This window comes from Ranitomeya variabilis, chromosome 3, assembly GCF_051348905.1.
Source record: "Ranitomeya variabilis isolate aRanVar5 chromosome 3, aRanVar5.hap1, whole genome shotgun sequence".
Taxonomy (NCBI): Eukaryota; Metazoa; Chordata; class Amphibia; order Anura; family Dendrobatidae; genus Ranitomeya; species Ranitomeya variabilis.
Genome location: NC_135234.1, coordinates 652,282,016 through 652,300,906, shown reverse-complemented (window position 1 = coordinate 652,300,906; position 18,891 = coordinate 652,282,016). Strand labels below are relative to the sequence as shown.

General features: G+C 45.9%; 1 protein-coding gene across 1 annotated transcript; it reads right to left on the bottom strand.

The window, feature by feature from the left end:
• Positions 1-12,864: 12,864 nt before the first annotated feature.
• Positions 12,865-13,928, bottom strand: LOC143818463 (uncharacterized). The gene is made up of 3 exons (XM_077299754.1): positions 13,885-13,928; positions 13,493-13,578; positions 12,865-13,396 (listed from the first exon to the last, which is right to left on the bottom strand). Exons 2-3 carry the CDS (start codon positions 13,496-13,498, stop codon positions 13,034-13,036), a joined length of 369 nt encoding a protein of 122 aa, XP_077155869.1. The 5' UTR covers positions 13,499-13,578; positions 13,885-13,928; the 3' UTR covers positions 12,865-13,033.
• Between the last annotated feature and the right edge of the window lie 4,963 nt (positions 13,929-18,891).

The window sequence follows — 18,891 nt, the reverse complement described above, 5'->3', positions numbered from 1 at the left end:
GCATAGGAGGCCAGACTTAACTAAACAGACTGAGGATAGAAAAGGTATCTTTGCGGTCAGCATAAAACACTAACAAAAAACCACGCAGAGTGTGCAAAAGATACCACCGCACCGACTCACGGCGCGGTGGTGCCACTCTGCATCCCAGAGCTTCCAGCTAACACAACAAAATCATGATAGCAAGCTGGACAAAAACAATGATAACAAATAAGCTAGCAGAAACTTAGCTTTTGCTGAAGTAGACAGGTCATCTGAAAGATCCAAGAGAACTGAACCAGTACTAGGACATTGACAGCTGGCATCAAGTAACAATCTGAGTGGAGTTAAATAGAGCATCCAGGCAAGGCCTCAACGAGATCAGCTGGAGAATGAATCTCAGAACCAGCAGCTCCACTCACAGCCACCAGAGGGAGTCCATGAACAGAACTCGCCGAAGTACCATTCATAACCACAGGAGGGAGCTCGAGAACAGAATTCACAACACCTAACCCTAACTTTAGCCCCAACCCTATCCCTAACTTTAGCCCTAACCCTAACTTAACCCCAACCCTAACCCTAACTTTAGCCCCAATTTTTCCATATTTTGGTCCACAGAATCATGTGAGGTCTTGTTTTTTGCGGGACTAGTTGACGTTTTTATTGGTACCATTTTCGGGCATGTGACATTTTTTGATCGCTTTTTATTCCGATTTGCATGCAACATGTTCTCACTCCAGGCCACAAGGGGGAGCTTTTGATCCTATTCCTAGGTGACTCCCCTATATCTATTGTGGTTTGGAGGGAAAGAGAGTTAGTTCCTGTCAGAGAGACAAAGGGGAAGGAAGCAGAGAGGCCGTGCAGCCACGAGAAAGTGCTGCAGCTCCTGGACAGAGATAAAACCGAAAGCAGGACATATTGCAGTGAGCGTGCAGGAGAGAGAGGAACGGGTGGGGACACCACAGGGGGAGGACAGCAGTGAGCAGACTGTCTCCCTGGCAAAGCGCAGACAACCGGTAGTCGCGACACTGAGATTGTAAGGGACTCTAAGACTTACATCAGAGACCGGCAGGACAGCTGAATTGCAAGTTACCTGTCTGCCACACACACCTGAAGACACAGTAACACATATAGCCCGGGGCGTGATAGAGTCCCTGTAAAAAGGCTCGAGTTATCTGTCATACAGGTATTGTCCTATCCTATATGGGGGATAGTGAGTAGAACTGTGGGGACCTTATCTAAAGCCATAGGCAGTAAGGGACTACAACACCACCGCGCTAGAGGAAGGTTTTAATCTCCCCCTGGAAAAAGGGGACTCCCAACTTGCATCCAAGCCAGCCGGGCTCTACCTATCCTGTGATCTGGTACCCTGGACTGTGGCTGCCTGAAGTCTTCAGTGGGCCAATAAGTAGATAGATAAAATTTCTCGCACTGACGTCAGAAATGTGAAGTGAGTTCACTGGTTGTGAACTCGCATGACCTGTCTGAGGGCACCGCGAGCAGGAAAGCTTTCTCACACTCACGGTGCCCTCAGTTAGGGAATAGTAGTTCACAGGGAGACACTTAGCACACAGTGCTCAGTGTCTGCTGGATGGCAGGCTGTATGGTTGCATCATGCAACCATGCAGCCTGCCATCTAGATGTAGCAGAGCTGGAACCATCATGGGACAAATGGATTAGCAGTATTTCTGCGGAAAGGTGAGAAATGTTGTTTTTTTAACTCTTTTGTAGATGACAAGGGCATCGAGGGAATGGACGAGGTCACAAGTATGGTTTAATTAAGATGTATTAAAGGAGTCTGTGTCATTCTCTAAATGAAAGGACTTTATTCTTGGTGTCTGTGCTTTTATACAATATGACTATGTCATATGGTTAGTCATTAACACTTCTCCATTACTAACCTCCATGCTTGATGTCACCTGACAATACAAACCCCTCCCAACTATCACTCCACTTGCCACCACTACAGGGCAAGTGGGAAGAGTGAGGCTAAGTGCAAGAATTGGCACATCTTAGAGATGTGCCTTTTCTAGGGCGGCTGAGAGCTGATGTTTTTAGCCTGTCAGATATCCATGGCCCCTTCCTAGGCTATTAATATCAGCCTGCAGCTGTCTGCATAGCCTTTGCTGGTTATTAATTATAGGGGGACCCCACATCATTTTTTGGGGGGTCCCCCATTTTAATAGCCAGTAAAGGCTAAGTATACAGCTGTGAGCTGATATTTATAGCTCCATGGATATTACCCAGTTCCCAGGCTATAAACATCTGCCCCAAGATGTCGGCTTTCCCTCTACTGGTTATGAAAATTGCACGGGAGCCCACACCATTTTTTTCAGAAAATGATTTTTTTATTAATTAAATACATGCACAGTAAGCTGCACACACATTATACTAATTGTATTTGTCACAGACATCTGTATATCTACCTATTCATTATGTATTTACTGTGTGTAATTCATCTCTTGTATCCTGTCAGCTCCTATGGGAGTGGAGAGCATTGAAAATTCATTCCCTTTAGTAGCGGCACATGTGACCACCCAGCAGCTGCAGGTGTGCGCGCTACTAAAGAGCGATGAATACTCACTGCCCTCCATGCACATAGTCCTGGCGTGGGGAGCAGTGAGTATTCATTGACTGAACTGGTGTAACTACAGAACAGCTACTTTTAATATGATGGTGAAGCGCTTTTGCTCTGTGCAGGCAGTGTCGGCATTAGGGGCAGGCAGACTAGGCATCGGCCTAGGGCTCCCGCTACCCCTGGGGCCCCAGTTAGTGGAGGAGAGAGTGTCAGATGATGCTCCCTCTCCCATCACTCCCCCTCTGCCTTTATAATACAATGGGGCTGCATTAGTTTGTGTGTGTCTGCATGTGTGTATAAGGATGTGCTGCATTATACTGTGTGTCAGTGGAGGGCTGCTGTTGTGAATTCTGCTCTTGGGCTCCCTCCGATGGTTGCTAGTGGTAGTGCAGTGGTCTCTGGATTGTAAGCTAGGCAGGTGTTTCTGCTTATTGCAGTCCTATTAGGTATTTAGGTTTGTTGGATCCTTCAATCCCTGCCAGTTGCCCATTGTATCTTGGAGGGATTGCATCTCTTTCTGGCTCCGCTTGCCCTGCTGTCTTTCAGCTTAAGATAAGTGTCCGTTTTTGTTCTCTGTAGCACGCATGCAGTGTGCTTTTATGTGCAGTGCAATCTATTGTGTTTTTGTCCAGCTTTGACTTGTTTGGAATTTTCTGTCATGCTGGTTTCTCTGGAGATGCAGATATACATCCTATGTCTTTAGTTAGATGTAGCATATTGTATCTTCTGCTGTGGATTTTTCTAGTGTTTTAATACTGACCGCTTAGAACTCTGTCCTATCCTTTCTATCTAGCTAGAAGGGCCTCTTTTGCTAAACTCTGTCTTTTCTGCCTGTGTACGTATTTCCTCTTAGACTCACAGTCAATATTTGTGGGGGGCTGCCTATCCTTGGGGGCTCTGCTCTGAGGCAAGATAGGATTTCCCGTTTCCATCTTTAGGGGTATTTAGTCCTCCGGCTGTGTCGAGGTGTCTAGGCCATGTCAGGTACATCCCACGGCTACTTCTAGTTGCGGTGCCAGTATTAGGATTGCGGTCAGTACAGGTACCACTAACTCCAGAGATAGTCCCATGCGGCTCCAGGGTCACCGGATCATAACAGTACAACTGGCCCACAATGAGTTAAATGCATCTCAGAAGAAGGGAAGAAAAGTGCAGAGCCATTTTTTTTTCTGTAGTCTGTTTTGTCTTTCCTTCCCTCTTTACCTCTGGGTGACTGAGGAGCTGTGTGTTGGCATGGATGTTCAGGGATTGGCTTCTCGTGTGGATCAGCTGGCTGCTAGAGTACAGGGTATTTCCGATTATATTGTTCAGACTCCGGTTTTAGAGCCTAGGATTCCTACTCCTGATTTATTTTTTGGGGACAGGTCTAAATTTTTCAGTTTAAAAAATAACTGTAAACTGTTTTTTGCTCTGAAACCTCTTTCTTCTGGTGATCCCATACAGCAGGTAAAAATTGTCATCTCCCTGCTGCGTGGCGATCCTCAGGATTGGGCATTTTCCCTGGAATCTGGGAATCCTGCCTTGCTTAAAGTAGAAGCTTTCTTTCAGGCTCTAGGGTTATTGTATGATGAACCAAATTCTGTGTATCATGCTGAGAAGACCTTGTTGGCCCTGTTTCAGGGTCAAGAAGCGGCAGAATCGTATTGTCAGAAATTTAGAAAATGGTCTGTGCTGACTAAGTGGAATGAGGATGCTTTGGCGGCAATTTTCAGAAAGGGTCTTTCTGAATCTGTTAAAGATGTTATGGTGGGGTTTCCCACGCCTATTGGTCTGAGCGATTCTATGTCTCTGGCCATTCAGATTGATCGGCGCCTGCGTGAGCGCAGAGCTGCGCACGCTGTGGCGTTGTCCTCAGAGCAGACACCTGAGCCTATGCAGTGCGATAGGATTCTGTCTGGAGCGGAACAACGGGGATTCAGACGTCAGAATGGGTTGTGTTTTTACTGTGGTGATGCTTCTCATGTAATTTCGGTCTGCCCTAAGCGTACTAAGAGGATCGCTAGCTCAGTTACCATTGGTACCGTACAACCTAAATTTCTGTTATCTGTGACCTTGATCTGCTCATTGTCGTCATTTTCTGTCATGGCGTTTGTAGATTCTGGCGCCGCTTTGAACTTAATGGACTTTGAATTTGCTAGACGTTGTGGTTTTCCCTTGCAGGCTGTGGAGAACCCTATTCCGTTAAGGGGCATTGATGCTACACCTTTGGCTAACAATAAACCCCAGTTTTGGACACAGGTGACCATGTGCATGGCGCCAGCCCATCGGGAGGATTGTCGCTTTTTGGTATTGCATAATTTGCATGATGCTATTGTGCTGGGTTTTCCATGGTTGCAGGTACATAATCCGGCGTTGGATTGGAAATCTATGTCTGTGACTAGTTGGGGTTGTCAGGGAGTTCATGGTGACGTTCCTTTGATGTCAATCTCCTCACCCCCCTCTTCTGAAATTCCAGAGTTCTTGTCTGATTTTCAGGATGTGTTCAATGAGCCCAAGTCCAGTTCCCTTCCACCGCATAGGGACTGTGATTGTGCTATTGACTTGATTCCAGGTTGTAAGTTTCCTAAGGGTCGACTTTTCAACCTGTCTGTACCTGAACATACCGCCATGTGGAGTTATATTAAGGAGTCTTTGGAGAAAGGCCATATTCGGCCATCTTCTTCACCATTGGGAGCGGGATTTTTTTTTGTTGCCAAGAAGGATGGCTCCTTGAGACCCTGTATTGATTATCACCTCTTGAATAAGATTACTGTCAAATTCCAATACCCTTTGCCTTTGCTTTCCGATTTGTTTGCTAGGATTAAGGGGGCTAGTTGGTTTACTAAGATTGACCTTCGAGGGGCATATAATCTTATTCGTATTAAGCCGGGTGACGAATGGAAAACTGTGTTTAATATGCCCGAGGGCCATTTTGAATACCTTGTGATGCCTTTCGGGCTCTCAAATGCTCCATCTGTTTTTCAGTCCTTCATGCATGATATCTTCTGGAATTATCTTGATAAATTCATGATTGTATATTTGGATGATATTTTGATTTTTTTCTGATGATTGGGAGTCTCATGTAAAACAGGTCAGGATGGTGTTTCAGATCCTTCGTGATAATGCTTTATTTGTGAAGGGTTCTAAGTGTCTCTTTGGGGTGCAGAAGGTTTCTTTTTTGGGCTTTATTTTTTCTCCCTCATCTATAGAGATGGATCCGGTTAAGGTTCAGGCCATTCATGATTGGATTCAGCCCACGTCCGTGAAGAGTCTTCAGAAATTTTTGGGCTTTGCTAATTTTTATCGCCATTTCATTGCTAACTTCTCCAGTGTGGTTAAACCCCTGACCGACTTGACGAAAAAGGGTGCTGATGTTACGAATTGGTCCTCTGCGGCTGTCTCTGCCTTCCAGGAGCTTAAACGCCGATTTACTTCGGCCCCGGTGTTGCGTCAGCCAGATGTTTCTCTTCCATTTCAGGTTGAAGTTGACGCTTCTGAGATTGGGGCAGGAGCCGTTTTGTCTCAGAGGAATTCTAATGGTTCCTTGATGAGGCCGTGTGCCTTCTTTTCCCGAAAATTTTCACCTGCTGAACGTAATTATGATGTCGGCAATCGGGAATTGTTGGCTATGAAGTGGGCGTTCGAGGAATGGCGACATTGGCTTGAGGGAGCTAAGCACCGTATTGTGGTCTTGAGCGATCATAAAAATCTGATTTACCTCGAGTCTGCCAAGCGGCTGAATCCTAGGCAGGCTCGATGGTCTTTGTTTTTCTCTCGTTTTGATTTCGTGGTTTCGTATCTTCCGGGTTCTAAGAATATTAAGGCTGATGCCCTTTCTAGGAGCTTTTTGCCTGATTCTCCTGAGGTCCTTGAACCGGTCGGCATTCTAAAGGAAGGGGTGATCCTTTCTGCCATCTCCCCTGATTTGCGATGGGTTCTTCAGGAATTTCAGGCTGACAAACCTGACCGCTGTCCTGTGGGGAAACTGTTCGTTCCTGATAAATGGACTAGTAGAGTGATTTCGGAGGCTCACTGTTCTGTGTTGGCTGGCCATCCTGGTATTTTTGGTACCAGAGATTTGGTTGGTAGGTCTTTTTGGTGGCCTTCTTTATCGCGGGATGTGCGTTCTTTTCTGCAGTCCTGTGGGACTTGTGCGCGGGCTAAGCCTTGTTTTTCCCGCGCTAGTGGGTTGCTTTTGCCTTTGCCGGTCCCTGAGAGGCCTTGGACGCATATTTCTATGGATTTTATTTTAGACCTTCCGGTTTCCCAGAGGATGTCGGTTATCTGGGTGGTTTGTGACCGGTTTTCTAAGATGGTTCATTTGGTGCCTTTGCCTAAGTTGCCTTCCTCTTCTGATTTGGTTACTTTGTTTTTTCAGCATGTCGTTCGTTTGCATGGTATTCCGGAGAATATTGTGTCCGACAGAGGTTCCCAGTTTGTCTCTAAGTTTTGGCGTGCCTTTTGTAATAAGCTGGGCATTGATTTGTCTTTTTCTTCCGCATTTCATCCTCAGACAAATGGCCAAACCGAGCGAACTAATCAGACTTTGGAAACCTATTTGAGATGCTTCTTGTCTGCTGATCAGGATGATTGGGTGGCTTTCTTGCCATTGGCCGAGTTTGCCCTTAATATTCGGGCTAGTTCGGCTACCTTGGTTTCGCCCTTCTTTTGTAATTTTGGTTTTCATCCTCGTTTTTCTTCAGGGCAGGTTGAGCCTTCTGATTGTCCTGGTGTGGATTCTGTGGTTGACAGGTTGCAGCAAATTTGGGCGTATGTGGTAGACAATTTGGTGTTGTCTCAGGAGGAGGCACAACGTTTTGCTAATCGTCGTCGGCGTGTTGGTTCCCGGCTTCGGGTTGGGGACTTGGTTTGGTTGTCTTCCCGTCATGTTCCTATGAAGGTTTCTTCCCCTAAGTTTAAGCCTCGGTTTATTGGTCCTTATAGGATTTGTGAGATTATCAATCCGGTCTCTTTTCGTTTGGCCCTTCCAGCATCTTTTGCCATCCATAATGTTTTCCATAGATCCTTATTGCGAAAATATGTGATGCCCGTTCTTCCCTCTGTTGATCCTCCGGCTCCTGTGTTGGTTGATGGGGAGTTGGAGTATGTGGTCGAGAAGATTTTGGATTCTCGTTTTTCGAGACGGAAACTTCAGTATCTAGTCAAATGGAAGGGTTACGGCCAGGAGGATAATTCTTGGGTTTTTGCCTCGGATGTCCATGCTACTGATTTGGTTCGGGCCTTTCATCTGGCTCGTCCTGATCGGCCTGGGGGCTCTGGTGAGGGTTCAGTGACCCCTCTTCAAGGGGGGGGTACTGTTGTGAATTCTGCTCTTGGGCTCCCTCCGGTGGTTGCTAGTGGTAGTGCAGTGGTCTCTGAATTGTAAGCTAGGCAGGTGTTTCTGCTTATTGCAGTCCTATTAGGTATTTAGGTTTGATGGATCCTTCAATCCCTGCCAGTTGCCCATTGTATCTTGGAGGGATTGCATCTCTTTCTGGCTCCACTTGCCCTGCTGTCTTTCAGCTTAAGATAAGTGTCCGTTTTTGTTCTCTGTAGCACGCATGCAGTGTGCTTTTATGTGCAGTGCAATCTATTGTGTTTTTGTCCAGCTTTGACTTGTTTGGATTTTTCTGTCATGCTGGTTTCTCTGGAGATGCAGATATACATCCTATGTCTTTAGTTAGATGTAGCATATTGTATCTCCTGCTGTGGATTTTTCTAGTGTTTTAATACTGACCGCTTAGAACTCTGTCCTATCCTTTCTATCTAGCTAGAAGGGCCTCTTTTGCTAAACTCTGTCTATTCTGCCTGTGTACGTATTTCCTCTTAGACTCACAGTCAATATTTGTGGGGGGCTGCCTATCCTTGGGGGCTCTGCTCTGAGGCAAGATAGGATTTCCCGTTTCCATCTTTAGGGGTATTTAGTCCTCCGGCTGTGTCGAGGTGTCTAGGCCATGTCAGGTACATCCCACGGCTACTTCTAGTTGCGGTGTCAGTATTAGGATTGCGGTCAGTACAGGTACCACTAACTCCAGAGATAGTCCCATGCGGCTCCGGGGTCACCGGATCATAACAGGCTGCATTATGTAGTGTACGTGGGGGGGTTGCATTATACTGTGGGCATACCTTCCAACCATACAGGATCCAGCGGGACAGTCCCGATTTTGAGATTCTGTCCTGCTGCCACGGCCGGGACCTTACTTTTCCTGGCAGGGGGGCGCAGGCAGGCCGCCTAATGCGGCAGTCCGCAGTTTCTCCCTCAGCAGCTGCAAGGTTGTTTTTAGTCCGGGAGTCGGCCCGCCCACCCATCTTAGTCTTTGCACAGCCGGATCTATTGTGGGGGTTGTAGTTCAGTAACTCTTTTTTTTTAAGCAGAAAACAGCCACCTGGAACTACAGCTCCCTGAATCCTGTGCGCGTTATCAGCTGCCCCTGCGCACAGGCACAGAGAGAGTCACAATTGTGTCTTCCTATCACATCGAGGGAGGAGGATGATTTCACCCGGAGCGTACTCCAATGTGAGGCATGGACCAGTGCAGGTGAGGACTGGGCAGTGGGGGCACAGGAGGGGCTGATGCTGGGTGTGACAGCAGAGCGGGCTGGGAGCAGGTTTGGAGAGCAGCACTCACAATGGGAGTCTCTGCTGCCATGTCCTGGGTGATTACATGGTGTATTGTTCTGGATGCCAGGCCAAAGCCTGGAGGTTTGCAGTCACTCTAGGGTTTATATGGCACTGGTGTGGTCTGTGGTGTTGGGCAAAGCAGCAAAGTGGGTATTTGTGTTCCAGCAGGACAGTCCCGAATTTCAGACTCTGTCCCGGCCGGGATCTTACTTTTCCCGGCAGGGTGGGCAGCCGGGGCATGTGCCCTGGGCGCAGCCGGCAGAGGAGCACAGTCGATCCGCCTAATGCGGCGGTCCGCAGTGTTTCCCCCTGTGGCTGCATTCTGCCGTCCCCGGACTGGGAGTCGGCCGTTCTCTGTGCCAACTGTCAAGCTGACAGCCAGCGCAGAGAAGCTGCAGCACGCCGGAAGCAAGGGATCAATTGTACTCTCGCCTTAGAGACGCAAGTACAATTGAAGCTCTTACCACCGCATGTGGTCACGCTACTGACGTCGCTCGCCAGAGACGCAGGATGGGTGGTAAGTGCTCCAGTGGAGCTGAAGACACCGAAGATTAAGTGCATGGGGGGAGATTTGTAGTGGGGATGGGGATTTAATGTGTGTGGGGGGAGATTTGAGGGCACAAAATGGGGAGCAAAGGGGGAGATGGGGGCATGTATGAGGAAATAGTACAGTGGAATGGGGGCATGTACGAGAAAACAGTATGGGGGAATGGGGGGCATGAATGAGGAAACAGTATGGGGGAATGGGGGGCATGTATGAGGAAACAGAATTTGGGAATGGGGAGCATGCATGAGGAAACAGTACTTTTGAAGCGAGAAATAAGTATTTGATCGCTCTGGCAAGCAAGACGTAATAGTTGGTGACATCACTGCATGGCCTCTCATCCCCCTCCTGCCTGATACATCAACTTACTCACTACTCCGGGCCATGCTGTGAGTTCTGTTTGCTGCCGGCTCCATGCTGTGTGCCTCATGTCGTCTGCCTGCTCTGTGCATGCTTCCTGGCTGTGTGCATAGGGGGGCGGCGCTGGAAATTCCTGATTCTTGTTGAGAGTGACTGTGTGCACCTTCCTAAGGTGTCCCCGGCCAATTGCCTAGAGGCCTCTGATACTTAAGGCATCCCCAGCCATTGGAGGATGCCTGAGCAAACTTTCTCCCTCAGTTGGCATCTTGCTACTGAGCTGCCAGGTCCTGTCCTGCCTCTGCCTTTCTGGGGGCTGCATACTCAGGCCCGATCCCTTTACCAGTTTTTGTTTACGTGTCTGTTCCTGTCTGTACTCTGGTCTATGTCCGTTCCTGTTTCCTTATCTGTTTGTCTTTCCCTCTCAGCTGCGCGTACCTTTATGTCCACTCCTTCCTGCTCCACTTGCCTCATCCTGTGGCTCTGCCTCTCTGCTCTGCTCCCCGCAAACCCACGGCTCTGCTCTGTTCTGCTCTACTGCGCCTCTCTGCTCACCTCAACCTCTGGCTCTGCGCCTCTCTGCTCTGCTCACCGCAAACCTGCGGCTCTGCTCTGTTCTGCTCTACTGCGCCTCTCTGCTCTGCTCGCCTCAACCTGTGGCTCTGTGCCTCTCTGCTCTGCTCGCCGCTAACCCGCGGCTCTGCTCTGTTCTGCTTTGCTGCATACTCTGCGGCTCTGCTCGCCTCAACCTGTGGCTCTGCGCCTTTCTGCTTTGCTCGCCGCAAACCTGCTGCGTTGCTCTGTCCCGCTCTGCGGTTCTGTTCTGCAGTCCCGCTCTGCTCTCACTCTGTGGTTCCGCTCTATGTTCCTGCTCTTGGCTCAGCCTCCATCGGTTCTGCTCTTGGCTCTGCCTCCAGCGGTTATGCTCTTGGCTCCGCCTCCTTCAGCTCTGCTCTTAGCTTCGCCTCCTACATTCCTGCTCTTAGCTCCACCTCCTACGTTCCTGCTCTTAGCCCCGCCTCCTGTAGTTCTGCTTTGTATCCGCTCCTTGCGGTCCTACTCTATTTCCGTTCTGCTACCTGCAGGTCAGGTTCCTACCTGTTCCCATATACCCTACTGTCTGAACAGGTCCCTACTGTTTCCATATATCTGCCTGTATTCCGGGTCCTACTTAGTCAGTACCTGTTCTGCCAGAGTACCAGCCGTGTCCGCCTGTCCTGCCAGAGTGCCAGCCGTGCCCATCTGCCAGTGTCTCAGCCGTGCCCGCCTGCCTTCCAGTGTCTCAGCCATGCCTGCCTGCCTGCCAGTGTTTCAGCCATTCCCGCCTGCCTACCCATGTTCCGTCCCCCAGTGGGATCAGCAGCCACAGCCAGACACCACCCTGAAGTGGTACCTGGCAGCTACCTGCCACACAATCCTGACCTCACCATCAGAGGCTCCAGTGAACATCAAGGTAGCTGCTTAGCTATGCCTCTTCCAGGGTAGTCTGGTTTGTGGCACAGTGGGGCCACACCCCTACGCTCGACCCAACCAGTCAGGGCGCGAGCGTTGCAAGGGAGTTGCATTATAGTCTGTGAGGGGGCTGCATTATACTCTATGAGGGAGCTGCATTATACTCTATGAGGGGGCTGCATTATACTCTGGGGTGCTGCATTATACTCTATGAGGCTGATGCATTATACTGTATTGAGGACTATGGGTTACATTATACTATATGTACTATATGGGACCTGCATTATACTGTATCAAGGACAATGGGGAATGCATTATGCTATATGAAGGACTATGGAGTGCATTATACTATGAGGAGTACACTATACAATATGGAGGACTATGGGGAGTACGTTATACTATAGGGAGGATATGGGGAGTGTATTATACTATATAGAGGATGATGGGGGCTGTATTATACTATATGGAGGACTATGGGAGTGTATTAAAGTATTTGGAGGGATATGGTGCACATTATGCTATATGGAGGGCTATGGGGCAAATTATACTATATGGAGGACTATGGGATATGCATTACACAATATGGAGGACTATGGGGTGCATTGTACTATGTGGAGAACCATGGATGGTATTATACTAAACAAGCAAAATTCTGCCTATTCATTGAGTGATTGGATTGTTTATGCCGGAACAAAAATCATTGTTCTCAGTAGCATATTGCAATACTGTAATCTGCAGATATGCTGCTGATAGTATGATACTGTATGGGGACAAATTGATCTACTAGTCATCGTTCTGTGCCCATCATTCTTCCTCATCCGGTGTAAAAAGGCTGGGAAGCAACCATTGCATGACTTCAATATTGTCGCTCACGCTCGTTGAACGGCCTGAACTCAGCGCATGTAAATACAACCAAAATGTTTCTGTGTGATGGTGCAATAGGTTAGCATTTGGGGCTCAACTTTAAACTTTTTCCCAGTGCCCCTCTTTGTCTAAAACCGGCCCTACATGCAGAAGTACGTGAATTCAGACGCTGCAGTCTTCTGGCCCCTTTCTGTTGCGGTAAACCTCTGACAATATAATTAGTTCAAGTGATATCTGATAAAACATCAGGTAGCACTCGTTTGAGTTTTGTGCTCATGTGAGTGAACCCTGAATCTGATAACTTCCAATGGTGTTGCATTGCAATTTACAACCTACTACAACTGTGACACAGAACTACAAATGTTTCCAAATGTGTTGGATTTTCTTTTCTTCTTTATTACAGGAAAATAAAGGAGACAACACAAAGTTATATTTATAATATTGTACATTTTATTGATTTTTCAGTTACTATACTTATATACTTGAGGTTCTTAGTGCACATTTTGATCAAATTACTACATATAAAGCTTTTTTAATCTAATAATTACTATTTTATGCCTATTCTTTTTATTGTGATTAGATTTGAAGCTGTCGATGTTACTACAGCTGGAATGTTGAGTCCATACAGTCTATCAGCGTCTCATTGATTTGAGGAGGATGGTTCACATGATATTCCTCGTTCCTCTGAGGCTGGTGTTGACGTATTGGAGGATGGACTGCTGGCGGACCTTCAGTCTTTGTGCCGGCTGGTTCTGAACTTTTCTGGCCCAGTTGCTGGTTCTTTGCACAAGTTCTTCTTTATCTTCTGAAGTCTTCTCATCTCCTTCCTCTTCTTTTCCCTTGGTGTCTTCTGCCTTATCTTCTTCCAGCTCTTTAACCTCCCGATATTTCATTGCCACTTTGGACATCTTCTTCTCCTCTTCATTTGTCTGCTCTGGTGCCATTGATGTTCGCTCAGGTTTATCTTCATCCAAAGGAAAAGGTAAATATTTCTTCTGGGCTTCGCGGTTAGTCGGCATGAGGCGCTAGAAAAGAATAGTTTCAGTCAGTTGTCTATTGAAATGTTCCTTCACATGTTTAGACAGAACATGGATGACTTAGTATAAAATATGATCAGTGACCTCCATCTTGAAGATCGGAGATGGTAGGAATCTGGTGCAGTGTATCAGAAGAAGTTGTTCTCTTTTTTCTTTTGTGCTGGGACAAACTGGAAAGAAAACACAAGCAGAGAATGGAATCAATAACTCAGTGTCCAGAGGCATCAAATCCTTAAAATTACAGGAAAATTCCTTTCACCCAACATCAACGTGACCGGATAGGTTTTGAATTATTCCACGCAAAGAAAAGCATACAATCATTGAAAAGTATTTTCTGACTTTCTGCTCAAACTACATTGTGTTACAATTCTGTACTGGATTAATAGATGTTCTGGATTATTAAATGCTAGATTAAAGGAATGGTACTTTATTTTCAGTTTAACTGGGAATTCTTTTTATTTAAAACATAATCTCACATGAGAAATGTCCAGGTCCGAAGACACATTCCTGGTGAAGGTAGATGTCCTAAAGAAAACAGAATTCAATAAGTGTCCACTTATCAATCATCAGGGATGGAGAATAGGACAAGGGGTCCGGGTATAATGAAGATACTGACCCCCCGAGATCTGCGGCTCGCTGCCATCCTGTATATATCCTCTTCTGTACAATCTATAGGGAAAACAGTGAATCCAAAAAAGATTTAGTCACAGATCTGATAAAGAAACAAACACCCACTGGTATCGGACCCCCATTACACTCATACATGTAGGCAATATGACCACATGGAGCACAGCGTTTACTAGGTGTTTGTAGAGTCTCCTCATAGTAGAGGCACCAGTATAGGTAACTCCACATACAAAGCAAAAATGACAGCCAAAGCGACTTATTAACAGCACATAAAGCCTAACCCCATTAACAGTGCTGGTACACTAATCCCATTGAAAAAAGTTACAAAAAAGGTCCCTCAGCAGAATGTCCTGTGTAACCTAATGATACAATTCTGCTTCCCTTTTTATCACACAACAGATGGTATATTCCTACAGTACATTTTTATTACACAGGACTCTTAGTGTCATTTCATAAATATCTTACTTTTCTGTCATTTAACCCCTTACCGATCGCCATTAGCGCCCTTTATCACCAATCATTAAGGGCCTTAATCTTCATTGCTGAGGATTAAGAGAATAGCGCTGCCCGGCGTTGGCAATTCCTGCAGGTGTCAGCTGTACACGATAGTTGACACCCTGTGGTATTGGCCCCGACCGATTTTGAAGCTGATTGGGGACAATTAACCCCTTAAATACCGCTGCCAATTGCGACAGTGGTATTTAAGTTGTTGCAAGGGTTCACAAGACCTCCATAGTAACCATTGGTCCCCCTCAATGAGAATTGCTGGTCCCTATGGTTACCATGGTACCCTGAGGTCATGTGATGACCCCAGGGTACGGTGGCCTGTGAGATCCAGCTATAGGCCGGGGTCACATTTGTGAGTGCAATGCGAGAAACTCGCGCGAGTCTCTTGCCTCAATACCTGGAACTGCCACCAGCACTCGGGACCGGAGCATTCAGCTGCATAGAAAAACATGCAACCTACCCAGTGAATAGGTGATATCGTGCTTTCACCAGAGAACCCATTTAAATATAGAGCTAGTTGTTAGAAGCCTGGTTACATTGGTGACACAAACAAAGATTGCAGAAACCGGAGGATCACTGGCACAGAAGCAACTGGGAATATGAATGGTGAGTATATTGGGGGAAATGTAATATTAGTAATATTGCACCATATGCAAACTGCACCAGTCTGCTCCCCAGAACAGCCAGGGTTAGAGTCAACACTGAAACAGATGGAAATGATACCAGATCCCACTCGTTTAAAGATATTGCCCTAGTTAGAATATTTTTGGAATCTTCTGTAAACGGGTCACCCAATGTATCCTACATGTTCATATCTTAAAAAAGTCCTGAAGATATGTCATATACATTGTCTTCGGTCAATAATGTTTTTCTATGAGTCTTCTATAAAATGTGAATACATCCATTGAGAAATCTATCCCATTTATTTTCCTTAGGCCACGTTCACACGTTCAGTATTTGGTCAGTATTTTAACTCAGTATTTGTAAGCCAAAACCAGGAGTGGCTGATAAATGAAGAAGTGGTGACGTGTTTCTATTAGGTTATGTGCACACGTTGCAAATTTTGATGCGGATCCGCAGAGTTTTTGGATGCGCGGAATTGCATCAAATCTGCAGTGTAGAGCACTACCAATGTCATTCTATACAAAATTAAGAATTGTTGTGCACATGATGCGGAAAAATCCTCGCAGATTTGCAGCATTTTATTTTCCGCAACATGTCAATTCTTTTTGCGGATCTGCAGCGTTTCTGCACCCATTGACTTCCATTGAGTTAGGCACATCCGCAGCAAAACTGCAGGTGTAAAAAAAAATAATTGCAGTTTTGCTGCAGATGTGCCTGCCAGAAACGCTGCAGATCGGGAGGGGGAAGACTGGGCGGAGACTATGTGTGTGGGCAGAGACTGTGTGCGCAGAAGATGTGCGTGTCTGTGTGCGGGTGTCTGTGTGTATCTGTGTGTGTCTGCAGGACTGTGCAGGGGTCTGCGGGGCTGTGAGTGTGTGCGAAGCTGTGTGTGTCTGTGTGCGGGGGTCTGCGAGGCTGTGCGGGGGTCTGCGGGGCTGTGTATGTGTGTGAGCGGGGCTGTGTGTGTGCGGGGCTGTGTCTGTGCGGGTCTGTGTGTAGGCAGGCATCGTCTGATGGGACTACTAGTCCCATCCGGCTATGCCTGTTACAGTGACAGCTAGCCGATGATGGGACAGTAGTAGTCCCGTCATCCAGCTAATGTGTAAAAAATAAAATCAACACATACACACATATACAGTACATACATACACTCACCGGCCACTTTATTAGGTACACCTGTCCAACTTCTTGTTAACACTTAATTTCTAATCAGCCAATCACATGGCGGCAACTCAGTGCATTTAGGCATGTAGACATGGTCAAGACAATCTCCTGCAGTTCAAACCGAGCATCAGTATGGGGAAGAAAGGTGATTTGAGTGCCTTTGAACGTGGCATGGTTGTTGGTGCCAGAAGGGCTGGTCTGAGTATTTCAGAAACTGCTGATCTACTGGGATTTTCACGCACAACCATCTCTAGGGTTTACAGAGAATGGTCCGAAAAAGAAAAAAAATCCAGTGAGCGGCAGTTCTGTGGGCGGAAATGCCTTGTTGATGCCAGAGGTCAGAGGAGAATGGGCAGACTGGTTCGAACTGATAGAAAGGCAACAGTGACTCAAATCGCCACCCGTTACAACCAAGGTAGGCCTAAGAGCATCTCTGAACGCACAGTGCGTCGAACTTTGAGGCAGATGGGCTACAGCAGCAGAAGACCACACCGGGTACCACTCCTTTCAGCTAAGAACAGGAAACTGAGGCTACAATTTGTACAAGCTCATCAGAATTGGACAGTAGAAGATTGGAAAAACGTTGCTTGGTCTGATGAGTCTCGATTTCTGCTGCGACATTCGGATGGTAGAGTCAGAATTTGGCGTAAACAACATGAAAGCATGGATCCATCCTGCCTTGTATGGAGCATCTTTGGGATGTGCAGCCGACAAATCTGCGGCAACTGTGTGATGCCATCATGTCAATATGGACCAAAATCTCTGAGGAATGCTTCCAGCACCTTGTTGAATCTATGCCACGAAGAATTGAGGCAGTTCTGAAGGCAAAAGGGGGTCCAACCCGTTACTAGCATGGTGTACCTAATAAAGTGGCCGGTGAGTGTATAGACATACAGTACATATAGTACATACAACATACAGTACATACTCACCAATCACCTAGCCCCCGAAGCCCTTGATCACCTGTAAAAAAATAAAAAATAATAAACCAACAGTATACTCCCTGATCCGATGTAATCCTTAATAATAAGTGTCCCATGATGATCTCCCGTGGAGAGCTGTCACATCTCTGTGACCGCTCTCCAAGGGCTCCGGTGATACAATGACGGAAGGTAACCTTCCGCACTGTATCACTTTGCCGTCAGAGGTCGCTGTAACCGGCAATGCTGCCTGGGAAAATTCTCATGCAGCGTTGCTGTAAAGTGAGAGCCTGAACTCTCAGTGATAACACTGCAGGAGCCATTGTCTCCTGCCAGTGTATCACTGGAGGCCCTATAGAGCAGTCACATCTCCTGATGTGACTGCTCTATAGGGGAGATCGTCGTGGGACACTCGTTATTATATGGACTGCTTTGGACCAGGGAGTATTTGTGTTGGTTTATTTGCAAGAGTTTGAGGGCGTCAGATGGATTACCAGTACAATAAAGATGGCAACATTTTGTGGTGTTTTATTTAATTAAAATACTTTATTCTGGCTGTTAAGAGAGATCGTGCTCATAACACAGGCCAAAAACCAATCACAACAGAGGATATGAATAATTAAATATTTATTTATTAATTTAATCAAATTATAAAATTCCAAAATTAAAAACCAAGAATAATTCAATATACATGTATTTAATATTATATATTTAATATACTAGTGCCCATATCTACTTGGCTGCCATCATATATATTTTATATGTACACACCCGTAAGGACTTAAGAAACACCCATTGTGGTTTGACAACACAGTGTTTAGGGATACAACAAAAAAACTAAAAAACTCTTTTTATAAAAAGGTGCAACAATGTGCATATAAAAGAAAGAGCAAAAAATATATAGCACAAAAATATAGCAAATAAGGTGCGTTCAGTGCAAAAATTGCAAGTGCATTAAGTGCAAACCAATATATCAATAAGGTGCTTATAGTTGAATAATATATGAAGTCACTTACTTTTAATTATATGGGAATTTATTATATGGACCGCCAGTTAGGTATGGTGCACCCTGACACGCGTTTCGTTTTTGATATATTGGTTTGCACTAAATGCACTTGCAATTTTTGCACTGAACGCACCTTATTTGCTATATTTTTTTGCTATATATTTTTTGCTCTTTCTTTTATATGCACATTGTTGCACCTTTTTATAAAAATAGTTTTTTAGTTTTTTTGTTGTATCCCTAAACACTGTGTTGTCAAACCACAATGGGTGTTTCTTAAGTCTTTATGGGTGTGTACATATAAAATATATATGATGGCAGCCAAGTAGGTATGGGCACTAGTATATTAACCCCCTTTACCCCCAAGGGTGGTTTGCACGTTAATGACCGGGCCAATTTTTACAATTCTGACCACTGTCCCTTTATGAGGTTATAATTCTGGAACGCTTCAACGGATCCTGATGATTCTGTTTTCTCGTGACATATTGTACTTCATGATAGTGGTAAAATTAATTTGATATTTCCTGCGTTTATTTGTGAAAAAAACGGAAATTTGGCGAAAATTTTGAAAATTTCACAATTTTCCAACTTTGAATTTTTATACAAATCACAGAGATATGTCACATAAAATACTTAAT